The sequence below is a fragment of the Sus scrofa genome, chromosome 14, assembly GCF_054392235.1.
Source record: "Sus scrofa isolate SSC_HxYL_T2T_F1_AM1 chromosome 14, Sscrofa_HxYL_maternal_Yorkshire_Landrace_v2.0, whole genome shotgun sequence".
Classification (NCBI taxonomy): domain Eukaryota; kingdom Metazoa; phylum Chordata; class Mammalia; order Artiodactyla; family Suidae; genus Sus; species Sus scrofa.
In genome coordinates this window covers 72,319,019-72,340,415 of record NC_139396.1, presented here as the reverse complement: position 1 = coordinate 72,340,415, position 21,397 = coordinate 72,319,019, and the positions used below count along the sequence as shown (strand labels likewise).

Below are 21,397 nucleotides of genomic sequence, written 5' to 3'. Positions count from 1 at the left end.
TGGGGAAAAGCTTTTGTTAAGACAGACAGAATTCTGGGTGTGTTTCATCATGTTTACTTTCCCTCCCCCAGCCCAAAGCATGCAGGGGGAGCACTCTGTTCCTGATCTCTACCCTGTGAACCCAGTGGAGTTCCTGGAGATAAAATTAACCAAGTGTGGGTGCCCTCTTCCCACTGGCCCCTCAGAAGTTCTAACTCACAAGCACCCAGCCAGGGACTGGGGCCCTTTTCATTCTTCCCCCTGTTAGGGCTCCAGGGACTTCTGCTCCAGGTGAGCTGTGGTTTTCTACCTGTGTCCCCAGTTTTCAGGGTGATGGTTTCCCCTGTAACGTTACTTCTCTGATGGATCTAAGAAGAGTTGCTGATGTTCAGTCTTTCAGCTTTCTTCTTGCTTTGAGGATAAGCTCTCTGCATCTCAGAGCAGAAGCCAGAAATCCCCTCCCAACTTTTAATTTCTCAGCTTTAGGGGATGAGTATGGATTTTATTGATTTTCATAAAACAAGTGGTCCTATGGAAGAGCCATGAGTGTCCATGTTTATGCAGGTTGAAAGAGCAGAGCCTTGTGAAGGAGCTGAGGCCCCGGGATGTCCTGGAGAGCAGCAGTGACAGCGACGAGAAGGTCCCTGTGGCCAAGCCCTCCTCGCTTTCTAAGCGGAAGCTGGACCTGGAGGTGGAGACAGTGGAGAAGAAGAAGAAAGGGCGGCCTCGGAAGGACTCCCGGCTCATGCCCATGTCCCTATCCATGCAGGTGAAGCCACAGGTCCTTGCTGCCCCTGCCCCTCCAGAGTCCTCAGGGTCAGCCTTCCTCCGCACCTTTGTCCTCACCAAGGGCAGAGCTCAGGGACATCTCTGCTCTTTCAGTCCCCCGCCGCCCTGACTGCAGAGAAGGATGCCATGTGTTTGTCTGTCCCAGCACCTGCACTGAAGCTGCCCATGCCGGGTCCCCAGAGAGCGTTCACCCTCCAGGTGAGTGGGCCTCCTGCCTCCTTCCCGAGCTGGCACATTCTCTCAGCCCCCCCCACCCCACCTCACTTTCAGGTGCCCTTCATCCCCTTCAGAGCAGCCCCCCAATCTTAACAAGATGGCCGGTCTCTCCAGGGCCCCTCGCTTCCCCCCACCAACCCCTCCCCCCGCCTCTTTCTCCTTTGTGGCTGTACCCTCCATGTTCCTGATGGCAGCAAGGTGCCCTGCTCCTCACAACCCGTCTCGGTGTCCCACCTGGAAGCCTTTTCCATCTGCACACTTGGTCTCAGCTCCATGCCTGTTGGACTGCGAGCTAGTGGTCTGTCTCCCACCAGCCTGCTGGCCCCATCCACTTCCCAGGGCCCTGGGAAGCACTCAAGTGCCATCTTATAACCACGTGCTTATTCACAGCATGGGTCTGGAAGAAATCACACACTGTTCCCTCACTCCCTCTGCACCTCGGCTGAGGTTCATGTCCTTGGTGGTGCCAGTGGGCAAGTTGGGGTCATCTGGCTCTTCTCTCACAAATCTCCCACCTCACCCCTTACTGGGGCCTATTCGCAGAGTGGTGCCTGGGGTTGTTCTTGGTTTCTGGGGCACTGGCTCCCCTGCTGTGAGGGGAGTGAAGACTGCTTACCTGCCCTCCTGTGGAGCCACGCTCTTCTGGGGACACTCCCATGACACTGGGCTCTGATGAGCACATGGAGGTGCACTGCCAAAGAAACCAGGGAAACTCAGGGGTTTCCAGAACTTTCTTCAAGTGCCGACATAGCCTCTGTTCTTGCCAAGCCCCCCAGTCTTTGAAGATCCTCTAGTTGGAAGACCAGAGACCTTTGTCACCCCCAGCAGGCGAGGCCTTACATGCCTTGTGCTCTTGGCAAGGTGCTTGCCCGTCACTGCATTCTGCCTCGTGAGAGGAGGTGGTGGGATCCAAAGGCTTGGGGCGTCTTCAGTTGTGACCCCAATTCTGTACCACACCCACTACTTGGAGGACAAAGCAGAGACCAGCCCCCATCACTTTCCCTGCCTCGAGGGCTGCACATTGGACCTCTGACCCCATCCCCACTCCCACCTACTGCCATCCTGCCCTGTTACTGCCCCCACCACCAGCCAGCTTCCTGTTGGCCGGCCGGTCCCATTTGCCTTCCACATCTTTCCCCACTGCGCCTCAAGGAGTTCTGGTTGATTTCCTCACCAGGTGAGCTCCGACCCCTCCATGTACATCGAGGTGGAGAATGAGGTGACGACTGTGGGGGGCACAAAGCTGAGCCGCTTGAAGTGTAGCCGGGAAGGGAAGGAGTGGGAGACGGTGCTCACTGGCCGGATCCTCACCGCTGCCGGCAGCTGGTAAGAGCAGGTCTTTGCCTTGGAGACAAAGGCACTGGCCAAGTGGAACAGAAGTGACACAGAGCAGGGCCTTGGTGGTCCACTGGCTGCGCTCAGCTCCCATTGCTCAGGGTCTGAGGCTCCATCCTCACCCTGGGCCTATGGCAGGGGCCTCACTGAGAAGGCAGATCCAGCTTGTGCCGGGCACACCCAAGGGCCTGGTAGCCACTCTAGAGAGAGACACCTGATAGCACCTGCACTCTCGGGCAGGTGTTCTTGCTCAGGGAGTCACTTGTCTCTCCCACCCATTTTGGAAGGCCTTCTGAGCACAGTGGGTGCCGCCATACTCTGGTGTCCACCCCACCTGGGCAAGGCCCTCCTATAGCCAGGAGGTGGTCAGCCCCTGCTGTGCGGCTGCATCTTGGCTTCCTGCGAACTGCTCCCCTGGGTTGGTTTGCTGTAAGCTCAGAACAGTGAGCAGACCTGGGAGAAGGCGGACAGTCTCCAGGCAGAGGGCTCCAGCAGCCCTGCTGCCCAGCCCTGCTCTGTCCCTGTCTGCCAGCTATACCAGTTGTACCAGACACGGGCCGGTCCAGGCAGCGGGACGCCCCGTATCTTGGAGCCACCATGGCTTCCCCCCGTGACCCCGTCCCCTCTGCCTCTCAGTGATGTGGTGTGTGTCGCCTGTGAAAAGAGGCTGCTGTCAGTCTTCTCCACCTGTGGGCGCCGCCTCCTCCCTCCCATCCTCCTGCCGTCCCCGATCTCCACTTTGCACTGCACCGGCTCCTACGTCATGGCCCTCACCGCTGCGGCCACGCTGTCTGTCTGGTGAGAAGCAGGTGGCATTGGGGCCCGAGGGGCTGTGCCAGTCCCCCTCACTTCAGGGAGGTTGTCCCTGACAGACAGGCCCTCAGTGGGTCTTAATGCCCACAGAGGCCTGAGCATTTGGACATGGTGTTGGGGGGCTCTCCGGGGTGAGGGGAGGCCTGCAGAAGTGGGGCAGCTGGCCTGCCCACCACCACCCTTACAGGAGCAAACCATGTGACAAGACATGGTGCCAGATCACATGTGTTAAAGTCTGTGAGACCTCAGAAATGTGGTCTCAGCACCAGGCAGGGGCCATGCTTCTCCCAAGTTGACGTGGCATTGGTAATGGACTTACAGTCAGAGCCTCAGCCCTCTGCTCTGCATGTGCAGGGGAGTGTGGCGTGGGGAGCGGAAGCCGCCTGAGGCTGCACCCCTCTCAGGAGGCCAGCAGGGTCTGAGCCCGAGGCCTGTCCTGGTGCACTGTCCCTGCCACAGGGTAAGCCACTCCTGTCCCCCTCCAGGGACGTTCACAGACAGGTGGTGGTGGTCAAGGAAGAGCCTCTCCACTCCATCCTGGCAGGTAAGGCTGGCAGGGGTGGGCAGGGTGGGGAGCCCAAGTTCAGCTCTGGCACCCGTGTGCTTGCTTGGGGGTGGCAGTGAGCACAGCACGTGCAGAGTGGAGCAGTGACCCCTGAGGTGCCCCTGGGGCGCCTCTTGACAAGAACTCACTGGGACCCCTTCTTGGTTGTCTTTCTAGGAAGTGACATGACAGTTTCACAGATCTTGTTGACACAGCATGGAATCCCCGTGATGAACCTGTCTGATGGGAAGGCCTACTGCTTTAACCCATCACTGTCTACATGGTAAGCCCACCCGCCCAGCCCTTCTCTTGGGAGTGTCCGTCTGAGCTGGAGCCCAGCCCAACGAGCGACAGCCTCTGCCTGGCCCTCTCCTCTTGGAGCCTCGCCTGGAGTGGGGGCCATAGTGACCCCCTGAGCCTGTCTGCTGGCGGACATGGAGCTCTAACCCGCCAGCTCAGGCCGTCATCTACATGGAAGCTGCAGCCTCTCCACCCGCAGGCCTGTGCACTGTGCCTGCACTGTCCTTCGTCGTTTTGTTTGGAACAGGCATTTGAGCATTTTTATGGTTGTTGACGGGTATTTCCGCCCTCGCCTCCTGTGCCACCTTCACAGCAGACTCCTCAGCCCTGGTTTGTTCTGTGGCTTGGTGGGAGTCATGTGGCACCTCTGGCCGACGCCATGGGTTAGTGAGGTCTGTGCCTGTGCTCGGCCATTTGGAGTCCCTTTCTGAAAAGCTCGTATCCATCAGAGACCCTAACCCAGACCTGGAAAGAAGGTTACGCCTTGTATCGCATGCCCTCGGCTCTCTCCTGCCTGTACCCTTGTCCTTTAGGCCCCCCCAACTGCTGCTTCCCAGTCCTTCCTGATAAGAGTTGCTGGACACCAGTATATCCTCACACTGAGATCTCCGTCTTGAGTTTCAAAACACAACCCACTATCTGCTTTTCCAAGTTGCAGAATATTGCATTATATGTGGTTAGTGTAACTACAGAGACAAGGTGGTTATATAAGAAGGGAAATCTGGGCTGTGTGTTTGAGACACATTACAAAGGCACTGGGCTGTTTTTAAAAGTGTATAAGGAAATTTTTCTTTACAACGACACAAAGGGTCCAGAGCAGGTGGACTCCTGGGCTTTTGTGGGGGCTCAGGGAGGGTGGGCACCCGGGGACATTCCGAGCACAGCCCCCTGCCCGTGTTCCCAGAGCAGAAGTGTTCTCCTCAGGAGAGGACGTGGCCTCTGGTGCTCTGGCGGTGGACCTCCCAGTCTCCTGAGCTCTGCTCCTGCCTTTGCTCCCAGGAACCTGGTTTCTGACAAGCAGGACTCCTTGGCCCAGTGCGCAGACTTCAGGAGCAGTCTGCCTCCCCAGGACGCCATGCTGTGCTCAGGGCCCTTAGCCATAGTCCAGGGCCGCGCCTCCACGTAGGTGACCAGAGGGCTGGGGTGGGATGGGGGGTTGTGCCGACACGGGTGGTGGACCTGTGATGGCACTGTCTCAGGGTACAGGACACAGCTCTCACCTCAGCACGAGGGTGATGGTCTGAGGTGCAGCAGGTCATGGATGATCATGTTGGGCTGAACCTTGGGTGGGGGTGGGCTGCTGGCCTGACACCTCCGGGTGAGAGGGAGGTGCAGGGTGGGCACACCTGGGATCCACAGGCAGTGTGGAGTCTGACACCAGCTTCAGCCCCACTCCCTGCCCCACCCCCTGGCTTCCTGCCCATTCCCGGGACACATGGAGGCAGTCTTGTGACATGTACTTGCCATCCCAGCAGCTCAGGTCGGCAGGCGGCCCGGCTTTTCTCCGTGCCGCATGCTGTGCAGCGGGAAGCCACCCTGGCCTACCTGGAGAGCCAGGTTGCCGCAGCACTCACCCTGCAGTCCAGCCACGAGTACCGCCACTGGCTCCTCCTCTACGCCCGGTACCTCGTGAATGAAGGTAAGCTTCCTAGTGGCCTGCAAGGTGGGGCCAAGGTGCAGCTGCAACTGCAGCTCTGAACCCTTCCCCGGGGCCAGGAGGTGTGGGGCAGAGGATGTGTGGAAAGCATACTCGGAAGAGTGGGTGCAAGCCCAGCTCTCCCCTGGCCCCTACCTGCTGCCCCTCAGCCAGTAGTCAGTCTGTGAGCTTCCCCCAGGGAACAGCATCTGTTGGTATCAGTGGGCCTTCACCTCTGTTCCTCCTCCAAGCCCCTGATATCGTGAAAGGGCCGGCCCTCCAGCCCAGCTTTCCCCACCAGGGCTCTTTCACTGTGTCCCCCTTCCCAGTGGTGTGCCCGCCTGCCCACCAGGAGAAAGCAAGGTGCTACCGCTTTCTGCCGCCTCCAGCTGCCTCTCATCTCCCCACTAGGCAAGCATAGCCCCAGGCTATGGCCTTGGGGACTGTCCTGCCCAAGCTCTCCATGTGTCACCACACAGCCCCAGCCTGCTTACGGAGCAGATTCCCCCAAAGCCTTTTCTGGCCTTCTTGCTTTGCTTTCAGCTCCTTCCCTGTTTTGTGTATGATTTGGAGAAAACAAATTAAGTATAAGAAAGAAAAAATTCGAGTTCCCGTCATGGCGCAGTGGTTAACGAATCCGACTAGGAACCATGAGGTTGCGGGTTCCATCCCTGGCCTTGCTCAGTGGGTTAAGGATCTGGCGTTGCCCTGAGCTGTGGCGTAGGTCGCAGATGCGGCTCAGATCTCGCGTTGCTGTGGCTCTGGCGTAGGCCAGTGGCTACAGCTCCAATTGGACCCCTAGCCTGGGAACCTCCATATGCTGCGAGAGTGGCCCAAGAAAATGGCAAAAAGACCAAAAAAAAAGAAGAAAGAAAGAAAAAATTGCCAGACCCCTACAAGCAGAACTCCCAGGTTGAGTTGCCAAGTCCCCTCCCTACCAGACGCCAGGGCCAAGTTAGGTTTGTGCTCTTCCTGCCCAGACTTCAGCCTCACTCCATTCCCAGAAAGCCTGCCTCCAGCCCCTCTGCTTTGTTCCCTGTGGGCGTCCCTCACTGGACTACCCCAGTGCCATTGCCTCCACCACTTGCTTCTCCTCCTCCGTCTTCATGCATCTGGCCCATGATCTGTGCACGGATCCCCCCTCTGCCTGTACCTTGCTCCCTCCACTGAAGGAGGAGGAACCCCCGCTATCTTCCAAAGGTCCTCAGGTTCCAGATTCATCCCCTGTTTTCCACCCTCATCTCTGGGTGATTTCATCCACTCCCTGTGATGCAGCTGCCCATTCTGCCTCCAGCATTGCTGGTCTCCTCCAGTCTCCTCTGCTCTCACCACCTCCCCAGCCCAGACTCATTCCCACACCATCTCTTGTCTGGAGCCCGCTTCTGACCCTGCTCATCTACTGCCGCCACTGCCAGGTCTTCTCGAAAGCAGGCCTCAGGCCTGCTCCCTCCTTCCTCAACCCCCTGCAGCCCATCCCCTTGGGGACTCTGTCCCCAAGCTGCCCCATTCATCTTCCCTTGGGCCTGGGACACAGAGGCCACTGCGTTGGGCCAGGGCATGGGAGAGTGAGCAAGGCCTGTCCCTTAGGTCTTGGTGCCCTGACCTGCCCCCAAGGCAGCAAGTGGCCTTTGTTCATTCTGTTTGACGTCACAGCAACTTAGCATATTCTTGATTTTTTAATTTCTTTTTGTAATGTGTTCCTATTTGTTTTGTTTTGTTTTTGTTTTTGTTTTTGTTTGTTTTCTATAATTAGGGTTTGAATACCGACTCCGAGAAATATGCAAGGACTTACTGGGTCCGGTTCACTCCTCCACTGGAAGCCAGTGGGAGTCCACAGTAGTGGTAGGTGCTGCTTTCCTTCTTGCCACAAGAATTCTTTCTTGAAAAGTGAAAGTTGGGGTTGAAAAGTAAGCCACCGCACTTTGCAACTCTTCTCTGTTACACTTCTCCAGCACACTGCCAAGGGCCCGGTGTCAGAGGGTGAGGTTCTGGCCCTGACCACCCTGGTGGGAGCAGGGCCTTAACATCAGGGCCAAGGGAGCCTCCTCTCAGCCACGCACCTGTGCTGGGACAGCTACCCCCCAGGGGCGATGGCTCTGTTTAGCGGTGAAGGCAGACATCAGCAATAAGCACCTCGGTCATCCAGGTGGTATTAGGCTGTGGATCATGCTAAGAAAGAAGTGAACAGAAGTGAGACAAGTGTGCCTGGGAGAGTGGGCTGGGGAGGCCTCGCCTAGAAAGGACTTTGGGGTAAACCGGGGCAAAAGTGAGCCAGCTCCGTGCAGACCTGGGGAGTCTGTTGGTAGAGCCAACAGGAGACACAGAGACATTGGTACATGGAGACAAAAGAGAGTGACCTGAGTCCGACTGGGGTAGGAAGTGGATCGTGGGGCATGTGAGCTGTGGGAACAAGCCAGTCAGGGCATGTTTTTCTGCCATGGTCCCAAAAGTAGCTGAAGGTGACTCGGCCCCATGTAGTAGCCACAGAGAAGGAAAAGGAAATGGAGTCTATATGTATCCAACAAGGCAGGGGGCAGGCAGGTGGGTGTGGAGCCAGTGAAGGAGAGAGTGATACACATCATGAAATCACAACAATGAGACCTTTTGGGCTCACACAAGTGGGTGTTGGTGCAGCGGCTGGCTGTGCAAAGGAGCCACCTGGCGAGGGGGAGGTGGGTCCCACCACTTCACCCAGTGGCTGAGCAGCTGCTGTGGAGTGCTTGCTCTGTCCAGGCATGGTCTGGGTTCTAGCAGCAGCGGTGAAGCAGACCAGGGGGGCCCCACTGTCACAGCTCTGCATTCTTGGGGAGAAACAAGTGACGGGGACCCAGAATGTGCTGGCAGAGGTGGGTGCCCTGAGGACCAGTAAAAATGGGCAGTGGGTACAGAGAACTACCAGGGCACTGCTTTATATCAGGTGATCAAGCAGGTCCTGACTGACTGTCGGAGGTTAGAAATCAGGGACAAGCCCTGCAGATATTTAGGGGAAGAAATCCAGGCAAAGGGAACAGCAAGTATGGGGACCGCAAGGTGGGAGGGCTGGTGCAAAAGGAGCAGCTGAGCAGAGGCAAGGGGGCTGAAAGGGATGAGATCTGAAGTTTGGAGAGTCAGTCCCGGGAGGATTGGAGGCCTTGGTGTGTGCTTGGCTTCCTGTATTTTTTAGTCCATTATTTTGTTGCCATAGGTCTTAACTTGGTTGGTTAATAGAATCCTAAGTTTCAAAATCATTTTCCTTTAGCATTTGGAAAGCAATGTGCCACCAACTTTTAGCATTTGCTGTTGATGCTAAAAATCTGATTGCCATTGCTTTGTAAGCTCTGTGGGGACCCTGCCTCCATGTTTGAAGACTCACAAAGCTCCAGGGCTTTCATTCTTTCTGTGGACTTTACTTGGCTCTCTTCTGTGGTTATGTCTTCCCTTCTATTTTCCCCATCATCAGAAAGGTCATATCCTCCCTTTTTAAAGTCTGCTGTATCATTTTTTAGGATTTTAATTCTCCCTCAAATTTTCAATCTATCCTTCTCACCTGCTGAGCACAGTAAGTTGGTTATTGAAAGTTGAGTCTGTGAGTTCCCTTGTGGCTCAGCAGGTTAAGAACACGACATAGTGTCTGTGAAGACTCAAGTTCAACCCCCGGCCTTGCTCAGTGGGTTATAACCAGGATCTGGCTTTGATGTGAGCTGTGGTGTAGGTTACAGGCACAGCTCGGATTTGGCGTTGCTATGGCTATGGTGTAGGCCGGCAGCTGCAGCTCTGATTTGACCCCTAGCCTGGGAACCTCCATATGCGGTGGGTACAGCCCTAAGAAGACACACACAAATAAAAGTTGAGTCTGGTAGTCCTAGTACCAGGTGCCCTTCTTGGTCTGTTTCTGTTGCCTGTAAGTGTTTCTGCTAGTTGTCATTCGTATCATCCTATCTCATGTGCCTGGTTATTTTCAGCCATCTACTGGACATGGTATTTGAAAAAGCATTTGTAGAAATGGTTTGAGCCTCAGGTGATGTTACCTTCTCCGCAGAACAGTTGATGCACTGCTGTGCCAGCTCTTAAAGCTCCAGCACTACAGAGTCTCTTCACCCAGTTCAGGGCTAGAGGTTTTCTGGGCTGCCTGGGAACTTCGCAAACCTGGGCACTTGCTGGTGCATCCCTTGGGTCTACCAGCACAGAGGAAGGTGCTGTCCCAAGGACCCCCATTTTTCCCAAGAACCCCCATTTCTCAAGTCTGACAGACGTTCACTCAGCCTTTTCCTCATCAATGCATGTTCCCAAGGCAAAAGTGTCCCTCTAGCTTTCACCTTCTACACCCTGGCTCAGTCCTTGACCTCCGCACACACTATTTCAGCTTTGTCCTCTGTCCTCAACAGGAGGAGCTGTTCTGAATTACCTGCAGTAGTAGATATTTCCCAGCACACCTCCCTGCCATATGCTTGAGTGGGCAGTAGGTAGGCATGGGCCTGATGAAGCCATCCCCCTGACCAGGTTGTGGGGCTCTGCTCTTTGACTCTCCTGCCACTCTGGGAGCCTTAGCTCAAGACATTAGCCAGAGCTCTACATACCCCTTCTCTGTCTCAGCAGAAGGCAAGCCCTCTAGGCCAAAGTGGTGAGGGAGCAAGGGGCACAGACAGACCACCAGCCAACAGCCATGCACCCTCCAGTCCCCCTCCTTCCTGCTATTCTTGCTGGCATCCTCACTGGGACTTTGCCCAGGAGAGCCTGTGGCTACCTTCTCAGGGGCACCATCAGGATTTCTCCCATACGTAAACCCTAAAATCACAGGATACCCCATCTAATAGTGGCTGAAGTTAGTTTTATTCTGTCTTCCAAAACCAGTCATTTGGAGTTAAGTGCTAGTCTATAACTTTATGATTCTCTTGGCCTCATGATTGCAAGATGAGGAGGAAGTCCAGTTCAAGGAAGGAGGACAGAAGGAAGCCAGCAGCAGTGTCCTTCCCTCTTACCAGGAAAAGAAAGGCTCTCAGAAGCCAGCCTGTGCCACACAAGCAGCAAAGCATATGGAGGGAGGTTGGGAACATGAGCCGCAAAGAGCACATGGGAAAAGTCTTGGCACAGGTATGGACAGAGCCAGCACCTGCTGTCTGCACATCCCTCTTCACCTTAGCACTCTTCTGAATTTATGCATTTTTTTAAAAATATTTTTACTGTCTCTTCATTTGAATATTAGGGACAGAAGGTGTGAGTTGAATATGAACCCTCTGCCTTCTTGTTGAGTTTCTTTGTGAAGACTTTTATGGTGAGAATTGGTCATTCAAATGGGACTGGTCCTCTAGATGTCTGGGAAATGGAGCTGATGAGCAGTGCTAACCCAGCAGCCCTCCCAAGAGGCGTATTGAAAAAAGCATCATTTCATATATTTAAGAGCCACTTGTGGAGTTTCCCTTGTGGCTCAGTGGTAGCATCCATGAAGACATGGGTTTGATCCCTGGCCCCCACTCAGAGGGTTAAGGATCCAGTGTTGCCATGAGCTACAGTGTAGGTCACTGACGCAGCTCAGATCTGGCGTTGCTGTGGCTGTGGCACAGATTGGCAGCTGCAGTTCTGATTTGACCCCTTGCCTGGGAACTTCCATATGCCACAGCTGTGGCCCTAAATTTAAAAAAGAGAACCACTTGTATTTCCTGTTGAAATACTTTGGTGTCATGTGTTTTTCTTACTAGTTTATAGAAATTTTTTATGTATTGGGAAATTTTGTGATATGAGCTGCTTGTGTGCCTTGGAGGACCCCAGAAATCCAGGATCCTTTCCCTCAAAAGATCTTTGTGCAAGATGGAAGCAGTAGTCAGAGGCTTGGGGCACTGAGCAGCTGTGCTGGTGACGTGTCTCCCTAGCCAGGCCCTCCCTGCTCTTAGGAAGCTTCCCTTTGACAAGATCTTCATTTCAATACCTGTGACACTGCCCAGAGAAGTGGTGTTGATCCTGTCCAGGCTGCTACCTGACAACAGTGGACAGCATCTTCCATTTCTGAGAGCCCAGGGTGGGAAATGGTGCTGGGGACCTGAAGGTACACCTTTCAGGCCCAAGGGCACATCCTTTGGTAGTTCACCCTGATGCCACATGCAAGCAGAACATTTTGCTTTACTTATAATAATTTACTTCATTCCATTTCTTTTTCTTTTTTCTTTTTTCTTTTTTTTATTTTTTTTTTTAGGCCACACCCACGGCATATGGATGTTCCCAGGCTAGGGTCGAATCAGAGCTGCAGCTTCTGGCCTGCACCACAGTCACAGCTACTTGGGATCCAAGCTTTGTCTGCAATCTGCACCACAGCTCACAGCAATGCTGGATTCTTAACCCACCAAGCAAGGCCAGGGATCAAACCTGTGTCCTCATGGATAACAGTCCAGTTTGTTACCACTGAGCCGCAACAAGAACTCCCCCATTTCATTTTTAATACATTTTTCAGTTTTTTAATTTTAAAATTTATCTTAAACTTATTTTTAATGATCACATATTTCAAAAATTAAAAGGTACAATAGTTTTGATTAAGTTTTGAAGTCAGGAAGCATGAGGCTGTTTACCCTTTTATCATCTTTCTCAAGATAATTGGGGCTATTCCAGGTCCCTTGAGATTCCATAAGAATTTTAGGATAGATTTTTCTATTTCTGTGAAAAATGCCATTAAGATATTGATAGGGAGTGCACTAGATCGATAAATTGCTGTTGGCATTATTGATAACTTAAACAATATTAAGCCTTCCTATCCATGAACATGGGATGTCTTTCCATTTATGTGTGTCTTTAATTTCTTTCAGCAACATTTTTTAGTTTTCAGTATACTAGTCTTTTGCCTCCTAGGTTAAGTGTATTCCTAAGTATTTGTACTTTTGGATATTATTGCAAATGGAATTCTTTTTTTTTTTTTTTTTTTTTTTTTTTTTTGTCTTTTTGCCTTTTCTAGGGCTGCTCCCACGGCAAATGGAGGTTCCCAGGCTAGGAGTCTAATCAAAGCCGTAGCCACTGGCCCACACCAGAGCCACAGCAACGGAGGATCTGAGCCACATCTGCGACCTACACCACAGCTCACGGCAACGCCAGATCCTTAACCCACTGAGCAAGGCCAGGGATCGAACCTGCAACCTCATGGTTCCTAGTTGGATTTGTTAACCACTGAGCCACAACAGGAACTCTGGAATTGTTTTTCTTAATTTTTTTCCTAGGTTGTTGGTTGTCAGTGTATAAAACGAAATTGATTTTTGTGTGTTAATTTCATATTCTGCAAATTCGTTAGATTCATTTATTAGTTCTAACAAGTTTTTTGTGGAATCTTTAGGGTTTTTCTACATATAAGATTATGTTGCCTGCAAGCAGATAAGTTTACTTCTTTCTTTCAAATGTGCCTTTTTCCTTTTTTGCCTCATTGTTCTGGCGAAGACTTTTTAATATTGAATAGAAGTTGAATAAAAGTGGTGAAAGTGAAGGTCCCCTGTGGTGCACAGGGTTGAGGATCTGGCACTGTCACTGAAGCAGTTCAGGTCATTGCTGTGGCTAGAGTTCAGTCCCTGACCTGGGAATTTCCACATGCTGTGGGTTCAGGGGGGAAAAAGTGGTGAAGGTGAGGCATCCTCACCTTGTTGCTGATCTTGGTACAAAAGTTTTCAGTCTTTTAACAATGAATAAGATGCTAGCTGGGGGCCTTTCATACATGACCTGAATTTTATTGAAGTAGTTTCCTTCTATTACCAGTTTGTTGAGTATTTTAGTAGTGGAAGTATGTTGAATTTTGTCAAATGCTTTTTCTGCATCAATTGAGATGGTCTGGGATTTTTTTTTCCCCTTTATTTTATTAATGTGGTGTTGATTAGTTTCTTGAACCACCCTTGCATTCCAGAAATAAGTCACACTTAGTTATAGTATATAATTCTTTCAGTTTGCTATTAAATTCTGTTCAATAAAGTATTTTGTTCAAGATTTATTAATGTTCACATGAGACATTGGTCTGTTTTCTTATACTTTCTTTGTCTGGCTTTGATATCAGGATAATGATGACCTCATAGAATGAATCTGAACATATTCTTTTCACATTTTTTGAACGAGTGTGTGGAGGATTGTTGTTAATTCTTTACATGTTTGGTAAAACTCACCAGTAAAGGCATATGGTCAGTCTTAGGCTTGTCTTTGTTGGGAAGTTTTTGATTACTGACTCAGTCTCCTTACTCCTTATAGGTCTGTTCACATTTGCTCTTTCTTCATGATTCAGTCTTGGTAGGCTATATATTTCTTAAGAAGTTGTCCATTTTATCTGGGTCATCCAGTTTGTTGGTGTCCAATTGCTCATAGCATTCTCTTATTTATAATCCTTTTTTTATTTTTGTGGCATCAGTTGTAATGTGCCTGTTTCATTTCTGATTGTCATTATTTGAGTCTTCTTTCTTTTCTTCTTAGTCCATGTAGCTAAATGCTTTGTCAGTTTTGATGACCATTTTTGCTTTTATTATTTTCTCTATTATTTTTCTATTTATTTTCACTGCTTGCTTTGGGTTTAGTTTGCTCTTATGTTTCTAGTTTTATTAAATGTGATGTATTACTGATTTGAGATCTTTCTGTAGATTCTTTTTTTTTTTTCCTTTTTCAGCCGCACTTGCATATGGAAGTTTCTGGGCCAGGGATCAAAACCAAGCCACATCTGCGACCTTTGCCACAGCTGCAGAGATATCCTATCTTTAACCCACTGCGCTGGGTCAGGGATGGAACTGGCAACACCTCAGAGACAAGCCGTATCACCAACCCACTGCACTACAACAGGAGCGCCTTTTTTTTTTTTTTTTGATTTGCACACAGCATGCAGAAGTTCCTAGGCTAGGGATTGAACATATAATTTCTTGACAGTGACAATGCCAGATCTTTAACCCGCTGAGCCACTAGGGAACTCAACTCCTCTTTGCAGAGTCCTCTAATTACAAATTTCTCTCTAACTAATGCTTTTGCTACATCCCGTAATTTTACTGTGTTGTGTTTTCATTTTCATCTGTCTCTAGATATTTTTAACTGCCCTTGTAATTTCTTCTTTGAATTATTAGTTTAACAATGTATTAATTTCCACATATTTGTGGGTACTCCAGTTTTCCTTCTATTGAATTCTAGTTTCTTTCCATTGTGAATGGAAAAGATGCTTTTATGATTCAGTCTTTTTAAACTTACTGAGACTTGTTTAGTAGCCTAACATATGGTCTGTCCTGGTGAATATTCCATATGCACTGGAGAAAAATATATATTCTGCTATTGTTGGATGGAGTGTTTTGTTTGTATGTCCCTTAGGTCAAATTAATCTGTAATGCTTTTCAGGTCCTCTGTGTCTTATTGATCTTCTATCTGGTTGTTCTGTTATTGAAAATGGGATATTGAAGTCTCCTACAGATTGTAGGACTGTCTCAGTTCTCCTTTCAACTCAGATAATGTTTACACTGTATGATTAGGAACTCTGATGTTAGATGCATATCATATATGTTTCTGTCTGTTACATCTTTTTAGTGAATTGACCCTTTTATTGTTATACAGTGTCCTTTGTCTTCTTGTAACAATTTTTGATGTAAAATCTATTTTGTCTGCTATTAGTATAGCCATCTCTTCTCTGTTTTGGTTATTATTTACATAGGTTATCTTTTTCTATCTTTTCATTTTCAACCTATATGTGTCCTTCAGATCTGAGTTCCTTGTAAGCAGTATGTAGTTGGATCCTGTTCTTTAATCCTTTTTTTTTTCTGGCCAGCCTGTGGCATATGGAGTTGCTGGCCAGGGATCAGATCGGAACCACAGTTGCAACCTATGCTGCAGCTGCGGTAATGCCAGATCCTTAACCCACTGTGCTAGACTGGGGATTGAACCTGTGTTCAGCGCTCCAGAAACTCCACCGATCCCATTCCACAGCAGGAACTCCCTTTTATCCATTTTTTGATTGAAGAATTTAATCCATTTATAGTGTAAAAAATTATTGACATGTAAAGATGTAATGTTCCCATTTTGTAATTTATTTCTGTGTGTTTTATACCTTTTTTTTTGTCTCTCACTTCCTCCTTTACTATCTTTCTTTGTTTAGTTAATTGTTTTGGTAAAATGGTTTGATTCCCTCCTCATTTCCTTTTGTGTATATTCTCATAGATATTTTATTTTTGGTAACTGTGAGGAGATAACAAAAATATTGTAAAGTTATAACAATCTATTTTAAACCAAATTACCATTTAATTTCAGTTGCATACAAAAACATTGCATACTCCTTTACAGGTCCACTCTGCCCACTTTGTAATTGAAGTCACAAATGATATTTTTATATATTATGTCACAATTAACTTAAATTTATAATATCTCTTTTTTTGTCTTTTAAACCCTGTAAAAGAATTAAAATGGAGTTACCATATTATCACATAATATGGGTTGGGTTTTTTGTTTGTTTTTGCTTTTTAGCGCCACACCTGTAGCATATGGAAGTTCCCAGGCTAGGGCTCCAATCGGAGCTATAGCTGCTGGCCTATGCCACAGTAATGTGGGATCCAAGCCATGTCAGCGTCCTACACCACAGCTCACGGCAGCACCAGATTCTTAACCCACTGAGTGAGGCCAGGGATGGAACCTGCAACTTCATGGATACTAGTCAGGGTCGTTACTGCTGAGCCACAACAGGAACCCCGTCATAATGTAGATTTTTATATTTATTTGTGTATTTGTTTACCAGAGTTGTTTTTTTTATGTTTTGTTTTGTTTTTTGGGTTTTTTTTGCTGCACCTGTGGCATGTAGAAGTTCCAGGCCAGAGATTGAACCCATGCCACAGCAGCAGTCTGAGCCACTGCAGTGATAGTGCCTGATCGTTAACCTGCTGTGCCACAGTGGCAACTCCCCTGGAGAATTTTATGCTTTTTTGTCTAGTGACCTTTCATTTCAGCTTGAACAATTCTCATACATTAGGTTTAATAGTAATAAACTCTGTAAGGTTTATTTACCTAGGAATGTCTTAAATTCTTCCTTGTTTTTGAGAGATGGTTTTGCTTGATGTAGTATTCCCAGACGTCACTTTTTCTTTTAACACTTTAAATGTGCCATCCCACTATCTTCTGGCCTTCACAGTTTCTGCTGAAAAATCCACTTATTATCTTATTGAGGATCCCTTTTACATAACAAATCACTTTGCTTTCAAAATTCTCTCTTAGTCTTTGACTTTCCACAGTTTGATTATAATGTATCACAGTATGGGGTTTTGTTTTGTTGTGTTGTTTTTTCCTTTTTAGGGCTGAACCTCCAGCATATGGAAGTCCTCAGGCTAGGGGTCAAATCACAGCTGCAGCTACTGGCCTACAATTACAGCCACAGCAACACAGGAGCCAGGCTGCATCTTCGACCTATTCCATAGTTTTTGGCAACAGCAGATCTTTAACCCACTGGGCAAGGCCAGGGATCTAACCTGCATCCTCGTGTATACTAGTCAGATTCTTAACCCACTGAGCCACAATGGGAACTCTCCCCTTTGGGTTTTTCCTGCATGGAGTGTTTGGTAGCCTTCTTGAATTTGTAGATCCATGTTTTTTTTCCTCTGACTTGAAACATTTTCAGCCATTCTTTCTCCAAATAAGCTCTTAGCCTTTCTCTCTGTTATATTTCTGGGACTCATATAGTACATATATTGATCTGCTTAATGGTGCCCTTTAAGTGCCTTTGGCTATTTTCACTTTGCCTTTTTTTTTGTTGTTGTTCTTCAAACTCCGTAATTTCAAATAACCTGACTTCGGGTTCACTGGTTCTTCTTTTTGTCTAATCAAGTTGGCTGTAACCTTTCTAGTAAATTTTTCTGTTCTGTTATTGTGGTTTTAAGCTGTAGAATTTCAGTTTGGTTCCCTTTTATAATTTCTGTCTGTCGATCTTCTCATTTTGTTCACATATCATTTTCCTGGTTTCATTTAGTTGTCTGTCCGTGTTCTCTGTGAGCATATTTAAGACAGTCGTTTTAAAAGTCTTTGTCATGTAACTTCCAAGCCTATGTCCCTTTAGGGTCAGAATCTGGAGATGTATGTTATTCCTCTGAATGGGCCATGTTTCCCTGTTTCTCTGTATGACTTGTGATCTTTTATTGAATATTGGGCACTTGAAAAAAAAAAACACCTTTCCCCATCTTTACACACTGGTTCCACTACTCAGCCTGTTGTGAAGGCTCGTGGTCCTCTCAGACCTTTTCTGGAGATGCATCTTTCCCAGGCATGTACAAGACTGCCTTTAATGATTTACTTTCCCTGAAAGTCTCCTGTTTCGTTCCACAACCTTAGATGTCTATTGTACTCTACCCATAATCTCCTGACCCCTGAAGCTCTCACATGCGACAGTGCTCACCACTATCTTTTGCAGCCTCTATCCTGTTCTCCATACTGTGCCCCTGTTCGATCACTACTCTTCATTCACTTAGGTTTTCTATAAGTTTTTCAAGTTTTGCAAACCCATGTGATTGCTGTTGCAGATAGGCAGGTCTGGCTGCATTTCAATAAAATCATTTATCAAAATAGATGGTAGGCCTGATTTGGCTTATGCCAGTCCATGATCTACATGATACTTATTTTGTTGAGGTTTGCATTAGAACAAGTTTTCATATCTCCATGTATGCCAAAGAAAAATATATGTTCTCTAGTTGTGGGGGCCTCGTTCTGTATATGTCTGTCAGGTCATGTTTATTAATGTTCAGATTGAGTTACCAGAATCTGGTAGTTTTTGCCTTTCTGACCCATCACTAATTGAATGTATATTGAAACCTCACTATAAGGGTGGTTTTGTTCTTCTCTTTTGACTGTTTCTCCGGTGATGGTTTTTGTCTCAAAATCTACTTTATCTGATAATTGTAATACTAGTTTTTTGGGGTTTTTTACTATTTACTAATATAGCTTTCTCCATCTTAAATTTTAGCCTTTCTGTATACATGTTTGTGTTGTATATGTTGTTGCCAACATCAGGTAAAACTGGCTTTTGTTGTATCTAACCAGCTGTTTTTTCACCACCAAATTCAAGCCATTTACATTTTTTTGTTACCATATATATATATATATATGTTTGTGTGTGTGTGTCTTTTAAGGGCCGCACTAACGGCATATGGAGGTTCCTAGGCTAGGGGTCACAGCCACAGCAACATGAGATCCGAGCCACGTCTGCAACCTACATCACAGCTCATGGCAACACTAGATCCTTAACCCGCTGAGTGAGGCCAGGGAATTGAACCTGTGTCCTCATGGATGCTAGTCAGATTCGTTTCCACTGAGCTATGATGAGAACTCCTCTGTATGTGTCATTTTTAAGACCAACATCAACTTCAGCAAGAGTTAATCACATTGCTTTCCTTGTCCCTTTAGCATCATCTGGATTTGATTCTTAAGTGAAGTATACCCATATTATTTCTTTAAATATTTCCTTCTGTCTGTCTTATCTCCTGGGGGACCCATTATATAGATGTTGGGCCCATTGCTGCTCTCCATCATCCTTTTAGGCAACTGCACAGTCTCTCCTCCTGCAGTGAACCCTCTGCTCGAGTGTGGACCGCTGTTCCGTCTGACCTCACTCTGACTTACCCTCAGCAGTGTCCAGTCTCCTTCAACCACTGTGTTGCTCAAAGTTAATACCATACTTGGTTCTTTTCTGTAATTCATCATCTTTCTACCCCTTATTTTAGCATCTTGGTCCTTCTCTTCCAGTGGTCATTGTTGTCAGTTGGTGGCTTTCCATTTATAGCAGCTGTGCTCCTCACAGACCTGTGCAATGAAGGGCCCAAGCACATCTGGTGCCCGTGCACCCAGGCATGAAAGAAGGTGCAGCAAGAGCCAAGGGTAGAGACTGGAGGACTGTCAAACCCAGGGCCATCATTGTCACCCAGGCCCCTCCTGGCACCTGGGCTTGACCTCAATCCCCTGGAGAGCATTTACCCGTCCCTATGCCCTGATAGCCTGCTTCCATCCTTCCCGGAAAGCTAATAAGCTACTCTGGCCACTAACCCATGCATTCAAAGTCCAGGTGTATGCCAGCAGACTTAGGGGACACAGAAGAGCAGAGCCTACCCTGTTACCTGTTCCCGTGTCCCTCCCTACACCCCGCCACTCCACCCCAAATGCCCCAGCTCAGCTTTTCAGCTGTCACAGGGCCTCCCAGCATACAGAGAAATTATTTTTGTCCATCTTTAGTTTCTTCAGGAGGTGCTTGCAGGGGTCTCTGTCAGACCAGTGAAGGCTCCCAGGCTAGGTCTCCTTCCTGTCATCTGCATTCAGCTGTTACTCCTGTCCCCACAGGGTCTGCGGAAGAGGGATCTGCTGAAGGAGCTGCTGCCTGTCATAGGGCAGAACCTCCGCTTCCAGCGCCTCTTCACCGAGTGTCAGGAACAGCTCGACATCCTGAGAGACAAGTAGCCTGCCCAGGCCCACCCCGGCCACAGCAAACGCAGAGCCGCCTCTCACCTCGCTGGGCCACAGGAGGATGAAGAGATGCTAATAGGGGGTGGGCTGTCCTGCACCAGCACTGGCCCAGCCCCCTGGGCAAACTTCCCCTGTGTCCTGGGCCTATTGCCCCTCAGGGAGGTAGCTCTGCCCACAATTCATCCCTCCCTCCAGGACCTCAGTGCAGAGCGGGGGCCAGTGAGGCACTCCGAGGCCGGCTGTCTCCAGCACGGCCCCAAGGTGGATAGTAGCCCCTGCCACTGGAGGTGCTGTGCTGCTCCCACTACAACAAATGAGCCATGTGTGTGAGAGAGCCAGCCCAGAGACGCTAGTGTACTGTGTGGTCAGCAGACTGACCTGAGACCTATGTGAAAGGAAAGGCTATCCAACACACGGACTATTTTTGTACTAGAATTTGCTAACTTGTAATATGGAATTTTCCTTTTGGCCAATAATCAGGATTTCCCTATAAGTCACTTGGACATTGGTCACTTGTAGGAAATTTAAACTCTAATTATGACAGCTACATTGAAAACAAATTGTACTGAAATTAACTTGTCTATCTTCATTTGGTTTTAATTTTTCAATGTTTGTAAAAAGAGACTTTTGGGGGGAATAGGGCGGAGGGCGGGTGATTTCTTTTGTAAGTGTAAAATAAATGAACACGCATTGGATACCAAATGATCCTGATTTCAGCAGCCTCTACCTTCCAACTTCCACTTTCCTCACCTACACTGTGGGTTCTGCTCCTGAAATGGGCAGTGACAAAACACTGGAGCCAGAAGGGGTCTTTGATGTCCTCTCATCCCCCCGGCCCCTCCACACGGAAGTCATTTCACAGCATGGAGGTCACTTTCCGTGCAGCATCTCAATCTGAGCTGGCCTAGCAGACTGGCTCCTTGTACATGTCTTCTCCCCAGCCTGGTGTCAAGGTCTGTGGTTCTGTCTGCTCTGTGCTCTGGGTCCCTGATCGTGTTGGACACCAAAGGTTGCCACTGACTTGCCAATTTCATCAGTAAACAAACTTGATTTTCCTGAAGAATTATCTGGAAATTGGGATTTTCTTAGAAAGTTATCCAGATGCTGACCCACAGGAGAAGAGAGTCAGATTCGTCAAGCATAGGGAAGGCTAAGCACGTTCTCCCCTGGGTCCTAAACCTCATTGTTGCCTCCCTGCCAGCTGTGTGGTCCTGAGTCTGGAAAGGAGGCCTGGATGAGTGGCCACTGACACCCCTCTAGCTGCTTCCCTGCCAGGTGGCCATCCCATTGCCTGTCACTCAGAAGCTGGGTGACTGGATGACAACCAGGCACACACATGCCTAACAAAACCAGCACATGTGGACATGGATACCTCACAAGCCAGGCTGCAAGTGTGAGCAATG

General features: G+C 48.7%; 1 protein-coding gene across 18 annotated transcripts in view; it reads left to right on the top strand.

Moving 5' to 3' along the window:
• Positions 1–20,696, top strand: part of HIRA (histone cell cycle regulator) — a 73,648-nt gene extending 52,952 nt beyond the window's left edge. For 6 of the 18 annotated variants that reach the window (XM_084994095.1, XM_005654115.4, XM_084994096.1 and 3 more), the window contains 10 exons: positions 544–748; positions 862–966; positions 2,162–2,310; positions 2,956–3,117; positions 3,618–3,676; positions 3,854–3,959; positions 4,976–5,098; positions 5,452–5,615; positions 7,366–7,454; positions 19,872–20,696. In XM_084994095.1, the coding sequence (XP_084850221.1) occupies positions 544–748; positions 862–966; positions 2,162–2,310; positions 2,956–3,117; positions 3,618–3,676; positions 3,854–3,959; positions 4,976–5,098; positions 5,452–5,615; positions 7,366–7,454; positions 19,872–19,988 (1,279 nt within the window). In that variant the 3' untranslated portion in view covers positions 19,989–20,696. Of the gene's footprint in view, positions 1–543; positions 749–861; positions 967–2,161; positions 2,311–2,955; positions 3,118–3,617; positions 3,677–3,853; positions 3,960–4,975; positions 5,099–5,448; positions 5,616–7,365; positions 7,455–19,871 lie in introns of all 18 variants that reach the window. The other 12 variants (XM_084994094.1, XM_005654114.4, XM_021074295.2 and 9 more) reach the window with 3 other exon arrangements.
• The last annotated feature ends 701 nt before the right edge of the window (positions 20,697–21,397 follow it).